The 19,483-nt window shown below is 40.9% G+C and overlaps 1 protein-coding gene across 3 annotated transcripts in view; it reads left to right on the forward strand.

Annotated features, from left to right (window-relative positions):
- The window catches only part of ADAMTS9 (ADAM metallopeptidase with thrombospondin type 1 motif 9), a 172,007-nt gene that overhangs the window by 146,059 nt on the left and 6,465 nt on the right, over positions 1-19,483 (forward strand). For all 3 annotated transcript variants that reach the window (XM_063661878.1, XM_054483816.2, XM_054483817.2), the window contains 6 exons: positions 58-152; positions 264-358; positions 450-583; positions 2,354-2,445; positions 8,365-8,469; positions 19,360-19,454. In XM_063661878.1, the coding sequence (XP_063517948.1) occupies positions 58-152; positions 264-358; positions 450-583; positions 2,354-2,445; positions 8,365-8,469; positions 19,360-19,449 (611 nt within the window). In that variant the 3' untranslated portion in view covers positions 19,450-19,454. The remainder of the gene's footprint in view (positions 1-57; positions 153-263; positions 359-449; positions 584-2,353; positions 2,446-8,364; positions 8,470-19,359; positions 19,455-19,483) is intronic.

Raw genomic sequence — 19,483 nt, forward strand, 5'->3', positions numbered from 1 at the left:
CAGATAATTCACATCTCGGAGCATCACACCCTATTTTTTGTGATTGGTGTTTTCTAGGTGAGTTACCCCAGAATTGCAAGGAGGTAAAAAGACTCAAAGGTGCCAGTGAAGATGGTGAATATTTCCTGATGATTAGAGGAAAGCTTCTGAAGGTGAATGTCAGATACCAGTCATTATTTCAAGAATATTTTTAGAGTGAGTGATCACCACTCTCATTACCTCATTTCTGAGCCACTCTTCATGGGTTATTTATGGTCTTTCAGATATTCTGTGCGGGGATGCACTCTGACCACCCCAAAGAGTATGTGACACTGGTGCATGGAGACTCTGAGAATTTCTCCGAGGTTTATGGGCACAGGTAGGAGAGCCAGGCTCAGAAGATCTCAGAGGCCTGGAGATCCCTGGAAATGCTTTCCCATCCTTACCAGAACATTCTCTGTATAATTTAGGTTACACAACCCAACGGAATGTCCCTATAACGGGAGCCGGCGTGATGACTGCCAATGTCGGAAGGATTACACGGCCGCTGGGTTTTCCAGTTTTCAGAAAATCAGAATAGACCTTACCAGCATGCAGATAATCAGTAAGTTAGCGAGGAGTCCTTTGGGAATGTGTGCATTCTTCTCTCCATTCAGACAGCAAGCATGTCTTGCACATTGCCTAGCAGGGAGGTGCTGAGGGTATGGAGAGGAAGAACACTGGGAGCTTAAAGTGCGGCGAGGATAGTCCTGCAGGCAGAGTTTTGTCTCTTTTGTTCACTGCTGTATCCCCAGTGCCTGGAAAGTGGCTCGCACAAGGCAGGTGCTCTCTCTGATTTGTGATGAATGAATTGAATGAATGAATGAATGAAGTAGATGAAAGTGCATGAAAGAAGCACCATTGAAATGTGGGAGGTCAGGGCAGCATTCCAGAAAATGTGACATTGAAATAGAGACCCTAAGGTCAAGTTAGGGTTAGCCAGGCACAGGGGTCAGTGTGGGGGAGGCAGAGGTGGTAGCAGAAGTGTTCAAGGTAGAACAAAACCCCAAAGCCAAGAAAGTCATGGGCAACATTCACCACCCCCACCCCAGCTTTCACCAGCACAGTGTACATGCTTACACAGACGTAAAACTAATTTTATTCAGTCGTCAATGTGCAGAAGAAAAATGGAACACAGAATTACCTTTTCTAAACTAGCCTGTGTGTGGGCTGATTTCATACTCTCTAAACACATACTCTCGCCAACACTGCATCTCTGTTGGGGACATTAATCATAGGAGTGGTTAAAGACAGCTAAAATACCTCAACATGTTCCCTTGCATAAAGGAAAAACAGAAATAATGAATAATTAATTTTTCCTCATTAACATTATACCCATAATATTGCATTACTTTTCTCTTGAGATAGATTAAACGTGATTTGTACCAAGATACTTTAAATTTCCTTGAGCTAGAATGATGAGGGCTAAAGGCAGAGGGTCTGCAGTTTCGCCACTTAGGAAAACACCCCAGCTAAGACCCAAGGGTTCTACACGCTGAAGCAGGCAAGGGCCCCTTTCCTTGCAGAATGGAGCACTGGGATTTCCCTTTCACCAAAGTGTAGTGAACTGTAGAAAGATTAAGGCCATTCCTGAAAGACGAGGCAGAAAGATGAAACCTGCCTCTGGCCTCCAGTCTCCCTGGCAGACAGCTTTTGCAGGATTCTCAGGTTAACTCCTCCCTTTGCATGTGCAGAGCTCATCTCAGGAGCTGCAATAGGGGTTAACAACATGCACTTTGGGTTGGCCTTGTATTTACTGGCTCTTTAAAAAATAAAAAATTACAGGCTAGCCCCAAACTTGAGAAACTGCCATTAATAATTTCAAGATGGGGGTTCTAATTGCTCCACATTTTGGCAGTAATAGTGCCTAGGCCACGGGAGGACAGAGGAAACCTCAGGGAATTGCTCCTAAGTAGCTGGAAATGCTTTCTTCCTGGCTTATTTCCCCCTGGCCTGAAGCCCGTGATGCAGGATAACAGGAGGTTCTCAACCAGCCAATTACGCTACATTTAAGTGAGGTGATTCCAATATTTATTTATGTAGGAATCAATTCCAAAGTCATTTGAAACCCCCTTTTTGGCTTCCATACTGTGGGGAGACAGACATTCAGGGCTGATGAAGCTCAGGGAATGAAGCTCCCAGAACCACAAATATAATGAGGAAAAAGCAAGTGAGCATCTGGATCCATTTGCCCACTAATACTTCACATTGCTTCTTTCTCTCCCATTCTCTCTTACTCTTCTTCCCTTCTGTCTCCTTGTTAATGCCCTGTTCCTTCCTTGCCTTTCTCCCACTCTTACTTTCCCCTGCCTTTAACCCCTTCTCCACCCCACAGCCACTGACTTACAGTTTGCAAGGACAAGTGAAGGACATCCCGTCCCTTTTGCCACAGCCGGGGATTGCTACAGCGCCGCCAAGTGCCCACAGGTATGTCCTTGGTGCCTTCCCCCTTGCCAGGGATTCACCTCCCACCTTTCCCGGGAACATCCTCAGTTGCATCTGTTCCTGGGAATGTGATTAGAACAGTTGCTCTGGAGGGCAGTTTGGCCACATGTATCAAGACCCTCTCAAATGCTCTAGAATTTAATCTCGTAATTCAGCTCCTGAAAGTGGGTCCTAAGGAAATGATCATAGCTACATGCCTAACTTCTGCATTCAACAAAACACGTCAACTTAGAAGCAAATTAGATGTTGGGTAGCGAGGGCTTGGTTAAACAAATTGTGGTGGTTAATAAAATGAATATTGTACAGTCAGCCGAGTGCTAGTAAATATTTAATGACTGACACTTCTAAAAAAAAAGTCCTGCTTTGTAACATTTGTCAATTGCCATGGTGTAAATATTCTCCCTATACTTGATTTCAAGCCATCAACATTATGTCACTAAATGGAGGGCTAGGAAGAAGGCAGACAATTGACTCTCAAAAGCCAGTTCAAGCAAGTGCCAACACACAACTGTCAGCCTTTATGAATCTGAATATTGCATGATATAGAAAAACACTTTACATGGATTAGACAGAAAAAACAAGATGCAAAACAGTACATGCAGTATGATCCCATCTGTATTTTCTTTTAATGTATAAACAGAAAAAGTCTGGAAGGACTTTTTCAAAATATTAGTTGGGTACATTGGTAAGGTTTTTTTTTTTAATTTAATGTTTAACTTTGCTGGGTTTCCTAAATTTTTCAAAGTAAGCTTGAAACCAATTTTTTAAAAAATAAATAAAGTTGGACCTGGAGATCTCAAAATTTTCAAGACCTATCTGGGTTTCCTTTGGTTCCTGAATGGTAGTCAGAAATGGCTCTAGAATAGTCTTAGCAACAAATCAGCTGACCTTTCTTAAGTGCTCAGTTTGTGCCAGGCACCATCCTTTTTACTGGAGACTCACAAACATTCATCCTTTGAGAAATTTATAGCCTATTAGAGAGGATGACAGGTTAATGAATATCCATGAGATAATAATATATTCTAGAAGTCCTCCGGGACCAAGGCTTGGGGCTCTGTGGATGTCATTGACTCAACCTGTTACTCCTACTTCAGTTCTACAAAGTTTGCAGTGTTCAGACCGGAAGTGCAAATTCATCATCTTCTGCTGGATGGCTTTTCAGCAGAGCCACTCAGCAGCAATCTTTCTGCCCATTCTGTGTTTCTACACTTTCTTGCCTGAGAGAGGCGTGGCAAGTTTTAGCTTGTCTTTTGAAACATGCTGTCATAATCAGCTCGGGCTAGTTTTGCAAAGCAGACGTTGGTTTTTACAAGAATCTTCTGCCCTTGGAAGGCAGGACAAACGTAATGAACTCAGTGATTCTGGACAGGAGAACTTGGCCAGTTTTCTCTTTGGTTTAAAGGAGGTCTTCACAAAGCTGTTGTTAAACTCTGTCAAGAGTTTCTCACTTTGCCTGTGAACCTTCAGAAGTCTGAAGATTGGGATTCTGTGATGCATTCAGAATCCCAAGCCCTGTCTCCATAGGATGGATTTACCCCCAACTACAGAGAACGTCCGAAGACAAACACATCTGAACGTTGTTTTAACAAGGCGTTTTTTCGGCCTCAAGCTTTAGAAGAGCATTGCTAAACGTTTTAGAGAAGTGGAGAGGAAGCTCTCAGGGGAGAAGGAAAATAAACAAAGGACATAATGATAAAAAGAGCCTTTCTTCCATTACCCAGGAATCAAAAACTTTTGAAGTACAGTTTTTTTTAGGGCAATTGATGGCTTCAAAAACCCCATTGGTATCTGTTGCATTTTAGTGGCTAATAGATTGGCCCTGTCCTGCCTTTTTCAAATGTCTCAGGATTTTCTTGTTTCTATTTGCACATCCTTTGGGAAGCTTAAGTAAATGAAAAGTAATTTGCATTCATTTATTTTAATAATTCAGAGACAAATGAACTGATCGATTTGCTAAATCCTGACAATGAAGCAATTCCTAAATGGGAAAACCCAAAGCTTGTGAGAGGCTAATTTGTATTTTTTCCCAGCTCATTCTTCAAACCATATTGGGTACTTTAAGAATTCAATTCCTTAGACATGTATTGAGCACCAGCTACACTGATGCAAGATGTGAGTTTTTCAAATCAGTTTTCCAGGAAAAGGTTTGTAGAAAGCGCGATTGGGGAGACTGCTTCAGAGTGGGTGGTTCAGCCTTTGACCTAGTGATTGCACAGGAATCAAAGCAGAATGATGTTGTGCTTGAGAATTTCTTTCTTTTACCTCATTGACAACTATTGCTTTGTGGATGTATTTATTAATAAGAGTGGATTCCCCGACAGCCCTCATCTTGAAACATAACCAGAATATTTTTTATCCTGATGACAATAGATGTGACACTATTATTATTGATGGTATTAATAGCTAGCATTTATTACGTGTCTATGCTTTAGTCACTGTACTCAGTATTGTCTACTCAATGTATCATTTAAATCACCACAGTATTCTATGAAAATGCCTCCTTTTTAAAGAGGAGGAGGGTAAGGGTAGAAATTGGGAGGATTTGCCCAAACCTACACAGCTGCCGCTCAGTAGAGTCTGGATTTGAACATAAGTGTGTCTGAATTCATATCCATGATAGTAGACGTGTCTTTTTGATTCTGTTTTCAGGCAAGATTTCTGCAACATTTGCTCTTGTGCAACAGAAAACAGGATTATCCTTTGGTCTAAGCACATCTTTTGCAAACCTTTAGGGACCATCTAGTAAACGTATAACTCTTAATCACTCTTCTTTAGAATAGGCAACAGAAGGTGGTATTTACAACTCATGTGCCCTTTAGACCTTGAAGATAAGGCCTTTAAGGGCAAAGATGTCCCAGAGCAGAGCCAGAAAGAACATTAGGTCTTTACTTCTCTGGTGGAACTCAACTTTCAGAGTGCTAACAATCAGCTAGGACATTTGCTGAAATCCAGATCCCTAAACTGGAAAGGGCAGAAGGAGAATGAGGAGGACGATCTCCTGTTGCATCTGGGTTCATCAACCCCTCTGGGAAGGCAGACTTAGTAGACGTATATATTGAGCATGTTCAGACACTGGACGCCCAGGTCAGCTGGGGACATTGTCCAGAAAGAAGCTGGGTCAGCAGCCTGGACCTCCCGAAAACTTCAGTGCCAAAGCAGATCAAGTCTCCTTTCTCTTGCAGTACAGGTGGGACAGGCAGTCTGAGTGGAAAGCAGAATGGAGGGAGAAAAGAGGGGTATTCTTGGCACTAGGATGGCCCGGGCACTTTGAATTATGTGGACCCACTCCTGGGGGCAGGAATGATAGTAAGATAAGAAAATTTGGGGGGGAGGGGGTGGCGGGTACGGTGGCTCATGCCTGTAATCTCAGCACTTTGGGAGGCTGAGGGAGGTGGATCACTTGAGGTCAAGACCAGCCTGGCCAACATGGTGAAATTCCATCTCTACCAAAGAAAAAATTAGCTGGGCATGGTGGTGCACACCTGTAGTCCCAGCTACTCAGAAGGCTGAGGTAGGAGAATCATTTGAACCCGGGAGGAAGAGGTTGCAGTGAGCCAAAATTATGCGACTGCACTCCAGCCTAGGTGACAGAGTGAGACCCTGTCTCGAAAAAAACAAAAAAACAAAAAAAAAATGGCCAATGGAATAATGCAACATACAGAATCTGGTGTCTGAGGAGGCTTCAGTGCAGCTACAATCAAAAACACCTGAGCACGGCAGCCATGCCACATAAGAATCATGAACCTCTGTAGCATATTGTCATAAAAATGATACATATATATATATATGTACATATATTTGAGATAGAATCTCACTCTGTTACCCAGGCTAGAGTGCAGTGGCACAATCTCGGCTCACTGCAACCTCCACCTCCTGCCCTCAAGCTGTTCTCCTGCCTCAGTCTCCCAAGTAGCTGGGATTACAGGCACGCACCACCATACCCAGATAATTTTTGTATTTTTAGTAGAGACGGGGTTTCACCATGTTGGGCCAGGCTGGTCTTGAACTCCCAACCTCAGGTGATCCACCCGCCTCAACCTCCCCAAGTGCTAGGATTACAGGTGTGAGCCACCACACTCAGCCCAGAAATATTTTTTAAATATTACCTACTGTCTGCCAGGTAATGAGTGGCATACATTGTGCCTTCTATCTAATCACCTCCTATTCACAGGTTAAGTCTTACTAATCCATTTTACAGATGGGCTCCTTGCCTGAGGTCATGCTGAAAGTAAAGAAAGGAGCAAGATTCTAGGGTAAATCTACCCTTTGTACCAGGTTTTCAATCAGCCTCAGCACTTTTCGGGCTGGAGAATTCTCTGTTGTGGGCTGTCCTGTGCATCGCAGCAGCATCCCTGGTCTCTACCCACCCGATGCCAATAGCAGCACCACTCCCCGCCCCCCACAGTTGTGACAAACAAAAATGTTTCCAGACATTGCCAGATTTCCCCTGGGGTCAAAATCGTGCCCTGTTGAGAACCACTGATTTAGTCCAAACTAAGTCCTCTGGTCACCTCTATCTTGTGGAATCTAGCACTCTAGAAGTGTTTATAAACTTTTGTTAGTCAATATTTATGGAACTGGCATTGAGAGACCTCTAAGCTACACTTAGTCCTGGAAATCCTAATTGAGGAGCTAGGATATAATATTTAAGTGGCTAGTCATATGTTACAAACCATAGCTGATTCAATAAACAAAGCAATAGTAAGGCCCTGTTCTCAATAAGCTTACTGTTATATTGAAGAGATCACACGAACACTTACAAAACAATTAGAAAATGTAAGACAGATACCATCTTTTTGCGTATCTACTAAGCGTCAGCCATAGCTGATTTCTTTTAGTCCTCTGTACGGTGCTCAGAGGGAAGAGAGTTTTAGTGCCTTCCATTTACAGATGAATAAACTGAGGTTCCAAGAGGTGAGAAAAGATCTGGCCGGGATCTAATCACAGGTGAAAGAACTTTATTTACACGCGGGTCTGATCAGCTGTGAGCTCCTCCTTGCCTCTCTTCTTGTTTATAAAAGACTGTTTTGACAAAGTGCTGGCTTGTCAGTTTCAGAGAGAAAGCAATCAGGAGTGTTCATGTGGAATATTTTTAGCTCTGAAACTGCTCATTGTGGAGTAGAAAGCCTCAAGAAGAAAGTATTTCAGATACCTTTGCGAGTCATTTTTGAAAGAGAGAGTGAGAGAGACAATTGGAGAAAGCAGCGAGAGGGTCTTTCTGCTCCACCGTCTCTTTAGAAATCAATATTGAGGCACCAGAGGCCATGTTCTGAAAGGCACCCTTGGAGGGGTTTGGGAGATCTCCCTAACCGGAGCCTGGAAGCCGCATCCTCCAGGCCCAGGTGGTCTTGAGCAGGCCAACCCTGCCCTCTGCTGACCGTCCTGGGGAAAGCGCTTCTTCTTTGAAGTCCCGCCGTGCTGTGCTTAGTACGCGGTGTGCTAATCGCCCCAGGGAGCTGGAAGCCCAGTAAGCTTGGCACCAAGATCTTGTTAGAAAAATTACACTGTGACATTTTGTTCCTGAAGGAATCTGATAATTGTGAGCAACATCAGGACTGCTGTGTTAGGGAGGCCGAATGGAGCAAGGACTTTGAAGTCAGGAGGATGTGAGTTGGACTCCTACCGTATCCTGGAGAAGTTAATCACTTCCGCTAAGCCTCAATTTCCCTATCTGTAAAGAAAACCTCCTTCATAGAGCTCTTTCGAGGATGACTAAGATGATGCATGAAGAGTGGCTGGCCCTGAACAAACAAAACTAAAGACCATCAATAATTAGTAGCTATCACAATTAATCAACATCCTTCTCTTTTCCAAAGTACCTTTTATTGTATCACCTTTGCCTTTGCTTTTTTGGGGACATCACATGAACTGAAAATCTCCTTTGTTGGTCGTGTATTCCAGGGTCGTTTTAGCATCAACCTTTATGGAACCGGCCTGTCTTTAACTGAATCTGCCAGATGGATATCACAAGGGAATTATGCTGTCTCTGACATCAAGAAGTCACCGGTAAGGTTCTACAGATGGGTTGGGAGATGAATTTTTATTTCTTTCTTTCGTTCTTGTCTTTATTACTGTGGTAGTGGTGCTGAAGGAGCAAACGAATGTGCTTTCCCACTTAAGCCATTTTGTAGTGTCAGGAAGACCATTTAGGAAATAAACCTAGGGTGCAGTGTTTACACGTGATTAAAGTGTGAGAGCCTTGTTCACTTCTGGTGAATTCTTCCTCGAGAGGTGAACATATGAACCATCCAAGTAATTAGAAAAACCACCTAACCAGGGAGGTAAAAGCAGGAAGAAGCCTCTGTCGAGCGTGTGGCTCAGACATCTTTCAGTTAGCCAGCTTGCGGTTCATTCTGTGAACCGAGGGGAAATGACCTCTTCTTTTTATTTAGAAAAATTGAAATACAGATGGAGCTAGAATACAGATAACTTATTAAGCGAGATATCTGGAGAATTAGAGATACACACACAGTGTCTACAATAATAAGTTTTTCACCATCTAAAATCTGGCTGGTTAAGGTGTGGTCTACGCAGTGCATCAGTGTCACCTGGGGGCCCGTTGGAAATGCAGGTTCTGGGGCCCAGACCCTAGTGAGTCAGAGTCTACAGCTGAACAAGGTCTCAGATGGTGATGGGCACAGTACAGCTTGAGAATCACTGTGCTGTGCAGATGGTCCCTGACTTACAACGGTTCCACTTGATTTTACAACTTCACTATGGTTCAAAAGCAAAACACGCTCAGTAGAAACCCTACTTCAGGTACCCATACAACTGTTCTGTTTTTCACTCAGTACAGTATTCAATCAATTACACAAAATATTGAACACTTTATTATAAAATAGGCTTTGTGTTAGATGATTTTGCCCCGCTATAAGCTAATGCAAGTGTTCTGTGTACATTTAAGGTAGGCTAGGCTAGGCTGTGATGTTCAGAAAGTTAGATATATTAAATGCATTTTTGACTTAATGATATTTTCAACTTGCGATGTGTTTATTGAGACATAACCCCATTGTAAACTGAGGAGCATGTCGACTGTGTACTGTTTCCCACCGTGGGTGTATAGTAGAATCACCTGAGGAATTTTTAAATGCACCTGCCCAGGTCCTTCCCACACAGATGAACTGAATCAGAATCTCTGAAGGTGGGGGGCCCTGGCAGGAGTAGAATTTAAAGCTCCCCAAATGATTCAAATGTACAGCCAGGTCAGAAACTGCTGCCACTTACAGCCTTCCCTCTGGAGTCCTAAGAATGTGGGGCAGAAACCCGGCTCATGAAAAATGTCTAAGTTTACCCAAGCATGGCCCATTTCTCCAGTCCCACCTCAGCCAGGAGCCCTGCCTGGGGTTGCCTCAGAAATAGGGGAAGACAAAGAAGAGAGCTGGGAAAGTAGGGTTTTATTACAAGGCAGAACTGCCAGATAAAATACAGGACACCCAGTTAAATTAGAATTTCAAATACACCATGAGGATCACTTGATCCTAAGAGTTTGAGACCAGCCTGGGCAAGATGGTGAGACCCTGGTATTGCAAAAACGTTAAAAATTAGCTGGGCATGGTGGTGCATGCCTGTAGTCCCAGCTACTTGGAGGTTGAGGTGGGAGGATCCCTTGAGCCCAGGATGTCAAGGGGGCGGTGAGCCATGATTTCGCCACTGCACTCCAGGCTGGGCTGCAAAGTGAGACACCATGTCTCTTTTTTTTTTTTTTTTTTTTTTAAGTACACAATGAACATTGTTTACAATAAGTGTACTGTTATCATTACATGGGACATAGTTATACTAAACATGTATATGTTGTTTATCTGAAATTCATATTTAACCAAGCATCCAGTATTTTTATTTTCTAAATCTGAAAACCCTATTGCAAATACTTCTACCTAATCAAAATAAGACTATAAAAAAGCAGCTGAACCTGCCTCCCTCACCTGACAAAGAGGAGAAATGTCCAATTGGGACATTCCAGGAAAATCTGCTTCCTGATCTCTTTTTCTAGCTGCCATGATTAAGTTTGTGTCTATGAAAAAAAGCTATCTCACTCTCTCTCTTCTCCATCTAAGCCAATCAATGACCTCAAATCCGATTAACTAAATAGCCATATTGATTACTCGTAAATTAGTCATTAAATATTTTTCCTTGCACTGAAAGGAATAAAGATAGCTGAGAGAGAGTGCATGAGCTTTAGAATGTGCCCCGAAATTATAATGTTCTTCCCCCATTTCTTCCCTCCAAAATCTATACATTATGTTTCTTTTCTATTGACAAATAAAAATTGTGTATTTTTATTGTGTACAATATGATGTTTTGGAATAAAAAATTTGCCTGTCTAGTGCCACTGCACTGCAGCCTGGGTGATACAGTGAGGCTCTGTTAAAAAAAATAAGTAAATAAATAAATAAAAATGTGATTGTAGGAAACCCATGTAGATAAACTGTAACGTAAATTGTAATTCTATTCGTTAGCTAGTTACTACCGTTTCGGCCAGAAACTAAAAATAATTAAAGCCAGGAGCGCCACCTTATGGAAAGAATGATCACTACACTGCTGTTCCCCAAGGCTTTTGGGAGATGCCTGGGCTGGAGGGGGCTGGGTATGACAATTGCCTGTCGGCAATTTTTTTTTTTTTTTAATCTTGGTGTTCTTTGGCAGCTCAGAGAGTCTGAGCTTAAAATTAATCTCCAGGGCCTGTCGACTACTCCTTATGAGTATCTGGGAGCTGGGACTGAGCCTTCTCTAGCCCCCAGCTGTCTGGAGAAATGCTGTCTGACTTCCCCCATGTGGTCCAGGGAAGCATCTCCTAGCGATGCTTCCTGAAAATAGGCTTCCACCGCCCAACACGTTTGGGAGAAAATGCTAGTATATTGTATTTCCTTCCTGAAGAGTCACAGCAAGCATTAGCATGTGAGGTGGGACTAAATTATACAGGAAATAAACCTGTGTGACTTTAGCCAGCATTCCACTAAAGCAGTGGTTCTCAAACTCACGAGTGCTTCACCATCATCTGCAGGGCTTGTTAAAACACAAGCAGGTGGCCAGATGTAGTGTTTTGTGCCCATAATCCCAGCACTTGGGAAGGCTGAGGCAGGAGGATTGCTTGAGCCCAGGAATTCAAGACCAGCTTGGGCAACACAGGGAGACCCAATTTCTACAAAAAAAAAAAAAAAAAAAAAATTAAATAGCTGGCTGTGGTGGTGTGCACCTGTAGTCTTAGCTACTCAGGAGGCTGAGGTGAGGAGGAGCCTGGGTGGTCGAGGCTGCAATGAGCCGTTATTGCTCCACTGTACTCCAGCCTGGGCAACAGAGTGAGACTCCATCTCAAAGCAAAACAAAACCAAACCCACCACATGATCAGTCTGAGGAGAGGCCAGAAATTGACATCTGTCACCATTTCCCTGATGATGCTGATGCCCCTGATCTGGAGTCACATTTTGAGAACCACTAACCTAAATGAAGCAAACCACAAAACCTTCTTTTCAAAGTTACAGCTTGTAATTTCCCCCAAATAACCAGGGTTCCATGAAACACACTTCAAGAATTGTGCCATATCCTGTTCCCACTCGACACCTACTACGGTCTGGCCCCCGGGGGCCTGTGGCCCAGTCTTCTCTGGGATGCTCAGACCTTGGCCGGTTATAATACTCTCTTTTCCAAATAGCCCTGTTTCAGTTCTCAAATAATCATTCCTCACTTTCTTTTGCTTTTCTGCCAGGAGTTACAGAGGGGGAAAAAAATGAAAATCTCAATTTTCCAAACCTCCTTGGCAATAAAATGTTTTCCCCAAGCAAAACTAAAGGAGAGCTGTATTCATTCAGGTAAAACTAGATCTCCAGTACCACTTAGAGAACAGCAACGCTGTCTCACTTCCAAGAGCAGAACTGGTCAAAATCAGTCTCAATATCAAGTTCACTGTTGACTTCCTTGTGAACAATGGAGAGCACTCTTTCTCTGGTTTTAACCTAATTATGGTTAAAATAGCTACTATTTATTGGGCAGCTTACGTACGTTAAATCTGTGTCTTCCTCCCAGCTGTGCTGTCACCAGGAGATTGGGACAACAAGGTGAGAATAAGGTCAAATTCTTGGGATGTTAAGTTGAGCAGGTGGTGGGATCAGCCTCTCCAACCTGCCGCAACTCAGCCCTCAGTGCCACAGTGAAAACCGTCAGTGGCTGCAGAGCCCAGAGGTAAAGCACGTGGACTCTGAAATCTGACTGCCAGAGTCTGTGCCCACTGGCTCTGCCATCTTGGGCAAGTTATTTAACTTCCAGGAAAATGGGGGTGGGGAGAGGGGGGACTCAGTTTGTTCATCTATAAAATGGGGACTGTAGTGGCCCCTTTCTCATTGACTTATTGTGAAACAAATGAAATAAAAATGTAAAGCTGTTGGTATCCTACTGGGCAAATAGCAGGAGCACAAGTACTAGCTATTAATGTTATAATGTTTTCATAGCCCTGAGGTTTACCATATTGTTTCGGAAGTTGGCCAAGGTGACTAAGGGAGCTGGCTTGAGATAGCTGGTGGGAAGGACATCGAACTGCAGTGTAAGCCCGGGCTTAGCCTGTCCACATGGCTGCCAGCTGACCCCAGGAATAAGTCATGTGAGACACCCCTTGGTTGGGGGTGGACTTCTGGGCAAATGTTTTAGCTGCAACAGCTCAGCTGGGGGTCGTAAAGTTCTCCTCACTCTGCTTAGATCTCTGCATGAGGGACAGACAGACAGAAAGGAGACCATGGCCCAGAGATGAAGGCTGAAAGAAAATGTCAGAATTTCAAACTCCTCTGCCAGCGATGCTGTATACCCTCAACTCTCCAATGTGCCAGAATGTGAAAGTTCCCTTCAGCCCCACCCAGAATTCCACCACAGCTCCCCATGCCCATTCTCAGAGCTACCCATTTTGGTCTCCTCCAGGTAGAAGATTCTGGAATAGGCCTTCAGAGACAGGCAGCATGAAAGGATGATCACGTCTTGGCTGGGTGTGAGAGGCGCTTACAGGGCTTTTTGTCTTCCTTGTGTGCCAGAGGAATTTTCAGGGTCAGGGAAGAACTAGGGCCACTGTTCTAAGAGATATGGTCTAACAGACATTCCTGTGCTAGAGCAAGGGCTGTAAATCAAAGAATTGCTTTGAAATTAAAGAATAACGAAAGTTGTATTACCATAGAGGAGATGGATTCAGTTCCTATCCTTCAGTTCACTTGCAAACAGTGGAGTTCAGGCACCTGAAATAAATGCATGTGTACACACACACATGCTCAGTGCAGTCCACTCTCATGTATCGACCTGGGCTGCCTCCGAACTTGCTGTCAACTTATGAAAATCCAACTCTCCACCAAGTGTAAAAATCATACCACAGACCAGTAGAGTAAAATGCCGTACATTTACATTTTAGGTAGTCTAATTTTTATTCTGTATATTCCTATAGAAATTAGACATTTATGCATATGTTCATATATAGGTAAGTGTCCAGGGCTATATTCAGAAAAAAAAAAACCCTATATGCTGTGTTTTATGGGCAATTTCAGGGACATTCAAGGGTAGATTTCATTGCATGTAATCTTGGCCCAGGCAGATTTTAGCCCCGTAATCATTATAAACATTATACCGTAATCATTATAATCTCTGTTCATTACTATCTGTATGGATTTTCTTATCAAAATCCCCACCTCCACCCCGAACTCAGCTTGCTTCTACCACCAGCACCCTCTGACGACTTTAAATAAGTCTTTAAATTAGCACACTCCAGTCAAAGATATGCTGGTCTTCCTAAATCAAAGAAGCCAATCTGCCCTCCTCATATAGATTGAAAAAAAATAGAAGAATTAGTGAAAAGTGTGAAATACAAACTATTCTTAATGGAACAGAGATTAATTCATTCCATTATATGTAATAGCTCAAACCAGGCTAACAAAATAATCATCGAAAAGAGATTTTTAGAAGGCCTGCTTTAATGAAGAAATAAAAATTAGTGTTTTAAGGAATGTGAGTGGGTGCTTCTAATATATTTCTTTTCTGAAATAGACACTGTCTGCTTGACAACTGGGTTTTTGATATTTACTTGCTCCGTGTGGCTGTTTTTATTCTTTAGGATCAATAAGTTTTAGTTCAGCCTTTATCTAAATTAAATAATGGAATCCCAGTTAAGGAGATAGCAGTAATGGTATAAATCCAGTATTGGCTTTATTTTTTAAATTTTATAGTTTTATAATTACCCAGACTTTTACTCATTTCCCTGAAAACAGGCTATAATGGATATTTACACATTAAAAATACCTTTATGATAATAGCAGTTAATATTCATTGAGCACATATATTAGGCCAAGTACTATGCTAAGCACATTACATGCATTATCTCATTTACAGCAAACCTGTGAGGGAGTACTATTATTATCCCTATTTTACAGATGTACCAGGAACTGAGGCGTAAAGAGGTTGTTCAAGATGCAGTACAAGCTCCAGGCAGTCTGATTCAGGTTAGCGCCTCTGCTGGGTCAGGAGAGTTTGAGTAAAGCATAAGTTTTGATGATACAGAAGACATTCTTTGTCTGCCTGTATCGTGAAGGCCCTGGCCCTATACTTAAGCCTGGTGAGAAAGTTCCTCACTGAAGACCAGTTAGTCTGGCGTCAAAATCAGTTGCTGGTGGTATGGGCCAGCTCCAGAACTACCACAGGCTTCTAAAACCAAGACCAGGTGGGAGGATAGAAATAACTCTCCCAACTCAGTTCCATTCATCATCAAATGCCTACGAATTTTTAAAAATTAAGAGAAACTATTTTATCCTATTTTATTGTTAAACTGGCACTGTTCTTCTTTTGTCTTTCTTTCTTTGGTATTTTTATTGATATATCATAGTTGTACATATTTTTGGTTATACTAGTGATATTTTGATTCATGTATACAACGTGTAATAATCAAATCAGGGTAAGTGGGATACCCAACACCTCAAACATTTATCTTTTCTTTGAGGTGAGAACATTACAATTCTTCTCTTCTAGCTATTATGAAATATATAACTAATTATTGTTAACTATCTATAGTAAATATATTTATAATATATTAATATATAATACTATATATTGTATTATTTTATTATAATATATAGTATAGCATATCACACATAAGATTATATTACATTATACTATATATTATATTATATAAATATATTAAATATATAAAATATATATAAATTTTATACATAAATTTTATATAAATGTTTATTATATTTATATATTATATTGTTAAATATAATTTTTCTACTGTACTATTAAATACTATAACTTGGCTGGGCACGGTGGCTTACGCCTGTAATCTCAGCAGATCGGTTGAGGTCAGGAGTTCGAGACCAGCCTGGCCAACATGGTGAAACCCTGTCTCTACTAAAAATACAAAAATTATCCAAGTATGGTAGTGCACACCTGTGATCCCAGCTACTCAGGAGGCTGAGTCAGGAGAATTGCTTGAACCCGGGAAGTGGAGGTTGCAGTGAGCCGACATTGCGCCATTGCACCCCAGCCTGGCTGACAAGAGCAAGACTCTGTCTCAAAAAAAATAAAAATAAAATACTGTAACTTATTTCTTCTAATTATATTTTTGTATTCATCTTTCTTTTTTACAATGAGATTATCCATTGTTTTCAAGAGGCTTTCTTAGTTCAGCTGTGTGAAGCAAATCTTCATGACTTTTGACTTAGTTCTGAGAATGTCATCCCAAAAAATCCTAAAATGTAGTCACAAATATGTTCATCATAGTGTTATTTCCAGAAGTGGAAAATATGAAATATTGTGCAGGTGCAGAGGGTGGAGGGGTGGAATTATGTGACGTGGTAATTATACAAAATGGAATATGAGGCCATAATTAAACAAGGACTTTTTCATAGCATGGTAAAGCATAAGGGGAACTGATGAGCAGGGCATTCTTAACTACACTTCCAAAAGAAGAATTCAGCTTCAGCCTTTCATTCATTCATTCATTTAACAAATGTATATTTCATATCATTATGAGCCACACACTGTGGTAGGTTCTGGATACTCCCAGGTTTTAACAAGATATTGGTCTTGTCATAATGGAGCTGACATTCCAGTAGGAAGACAGATGTTAAAGAAAGAATTACCCAATTACAGGGTGCTTTGCAGCAGATAACCAGGTCAGGACAGTTTCTCAGAAGAAATGGGCTTTGAACTGAGTTCTGAAGAATTTAACAGGCCAAAATTGAGGTGGTACAGTATGCACAGAGAGGGAGAGAGAGGAGAACTCCAATCAGAGAGAATGGCACATGCAAAGGCCTTGTAATGTATGGGACATATCAGAAGAACAACCAAAAGAAATGCATGTGTTGAGTACAGAATGGTACCAGATGAATCTGCAGAGGCAAAGACAGACTCTATGGAACGCAGGTCTTTAGACTAGGAGTTAGCATACTTTGTCTACAAAGTGCCAGATAGTAAAGATTTTAGTCTTGAAGGGCCAAGAGGCAAAATCAATGATATATTTGTATGTCAAGAGAGAAAACAAATTTGCACAAAATTGTTTTATTGGTCAAATTCAGAATACAATCATAATAACTGAGTATAGCTGTTTCTAATACAGATCACCTGAGGAGATGAATGGGATATTGGGGAGGAAAATATTTCGCTTAATTAGTGTTCTCTATTATCAAAATAGATTGTAAATGTTTATCTGTTAATGCTGACCTGAAATGAGATATTATGTATTTAAATCTTTCCAAATGCCTTTCTACATGCATTGATATTGCCAAACACTGATATCTGTCCATAACCATATAATGTTAATTAAGCATATTCATGGCTTGGCAGGCACGTATATAATTCTATTAGAGTTTTCTCTTGATAGTTGCCTTTTAGCATGTCACTACATTGCATATTGATCACTTGCAATTGAAAATGAGATTGAAGCTCCTCAATTGCTAGTTAAATGGATTTTGACATATAAAGATTTCCTTTGCATTTATATCAAAGTCTGAAAAACAGTGCTGGAACTGCAGTTTAAGCTCAGAAAATATATCCACTTTAAATTTGTGTGTAATAGAGAAGTCATTTCCTGTTTTAACTTTTGACAGCATGGGAAGTGTATAAAACAATCTAACATTACTTGTGATCCAAACAGTATTATCAATGAAATTACTTTATCACAGTATAAGTTTTGCCTATAAGAACAGTTTTGCCTTGTAATTTTAGGTACAATCCATTAAGAAACATGATCAACTCTGAAGCAAAAGCTAATATTCAGAGCCATTAAGTGTTGAATTACAGTGATTGAGAGCAGTTGTAGTTCAAAATATTTTAATCTTGACCCTGAGCTCAAAAATCAAAATAAAACTTTACCCCACTGCTAAGCCATCAAGTTGTTGTGTAGTAAGACAAGTCAAGGTATTGAGCTTTCAGTTCTGACAAAAAATTCACAAAATGGATGATGGGTAAGTCCGTGGTAGAAAATAAAGTCCACTATTGATACTACTAGTTCTATAGCACTTGATAGGTCAAATATTTTCCACAAAGTACCCACAAATGAATAATACAGTGAATAACCATAGGCTTTAAACATCTAACAGTTTCACAAGCTTTGTAAATTTGTCCAATTAAAGCTTTTTATGCTCCACACATATTTTTACTACCATCAGTTGTCAACACATCTTAGCAGATTCCACTTCAGTTGTTCTGCAGTTCTTTCCCAACCTTTTTGAAATATTCTCACCTGTACTTGTTCCGTAAACTATTCCACTATTCCACAAATTATTCCACTATTCCACTAGTTCCACTAGACTCTTCATAGAGTCTAATTCTTTAGTCACTTCAGACTGGGCATTTTCTCCTCAAAGAAATGATAACACCTGAATAACATCAGTAATATGTGTGGACCCATCAAGAGCCAGTGAAAACCACTCAAAATAATCTGCTTTGTTTTTCAATTGACTATTAATGTGGTTCCCAATGTTATTAGCTTTTCAAGCAATAGTCCTTGCCAAAAGGGTAGTTAAGTTTGTTTTCTCTGGACACATTCCCTCAGATGTTGCTATTAAACAGGATTTAATGAACTCACCATTGGTAAATTGTTTTCCTTGCTTGGCTAACAAATGAGCAACTTGGAAACTTACTCATTTTCATGTTTTTTATTTTTATTTTATATTTTAAATTTTCTGAATTTTTGACCATTGGTTTTCTGTGAGTTGGGAATATTGTGATGAGTATTTAGTTTGGTGATGGTATATATTGTATTCTTTTAGCACAGCTATAGTGTCATTTCATAATAATCACAATCCTTTGTCATCTAAATGTGATAACAAAATAATCCACATGCCATTGTACCTTAAAAGTGCAACATTCAAAGTCTACCTTTCTCTTCTTTTCTTGATTTGTCATAATGGTATACACTGGTAATAAGCACATAAATTGTAATGATCTAGCAATACACACATCACTCAAAACACTCTCAAATTAAAACAATGTCACTGTGATTTGTTGTGCACCAAGAATGAGTATGAAGCTGAGACTCAATTCTTTTTTTGCAGCATGAAAGCAGCTGTAGACATCAGGTAAACTAATGAATGTGGCTGTATTCCAATAAAACTTTATTAATAGACACTGAAATTTGAATTTCATATGATTTTATGTGTCAAGAAATATTATTTTTGGTTTACTTTTTCTCAATTATTTAAAAATATAAAAATCATCCTTAGCTTGCAAGCCATACAGAAACAGGTGGTGGGCTGGATTTGGCTCACATGCTGAAGTTTGCCAGCCCCTGCTTTAGACTATGGTGAGTATGTTGGGCTTCACGTCAGTTCAGAAGGCCTGTTTACTGTCTGTATAAGAACGTTTTCCCAAAAAGCCAGTGCAGGCCCTGAAAGCATTAACCAAGCAGGTAGGCTAACATGATGTATCTCCTTGCAGGATGGTACCCGAGTCATAGGGAAATGCGGCGGTTACTGTGGGAAATGCACTCCATCGTCTGGTACTGGCCTGGAGGTGCGAGTTTTATAGCTAAGGTAAGTAGTCCTATGTCTGTCTGTCTGTC

Source organism: Pongo pygmaeus, chromosome 2 (assembly GCF_028885625.2).
Source record: "Pongo pygmaeus isolate AG05252 chromosome 2, NHGRI_mPonPyg2-v2.0_pri, whole genome shotgun sequence".
Taxonomy (NCBI): Eukaryota; Metazoa; Chordata; class Mammalia; order Primates; family Hominidae; genus Pongo; species Pongo pygmaeus.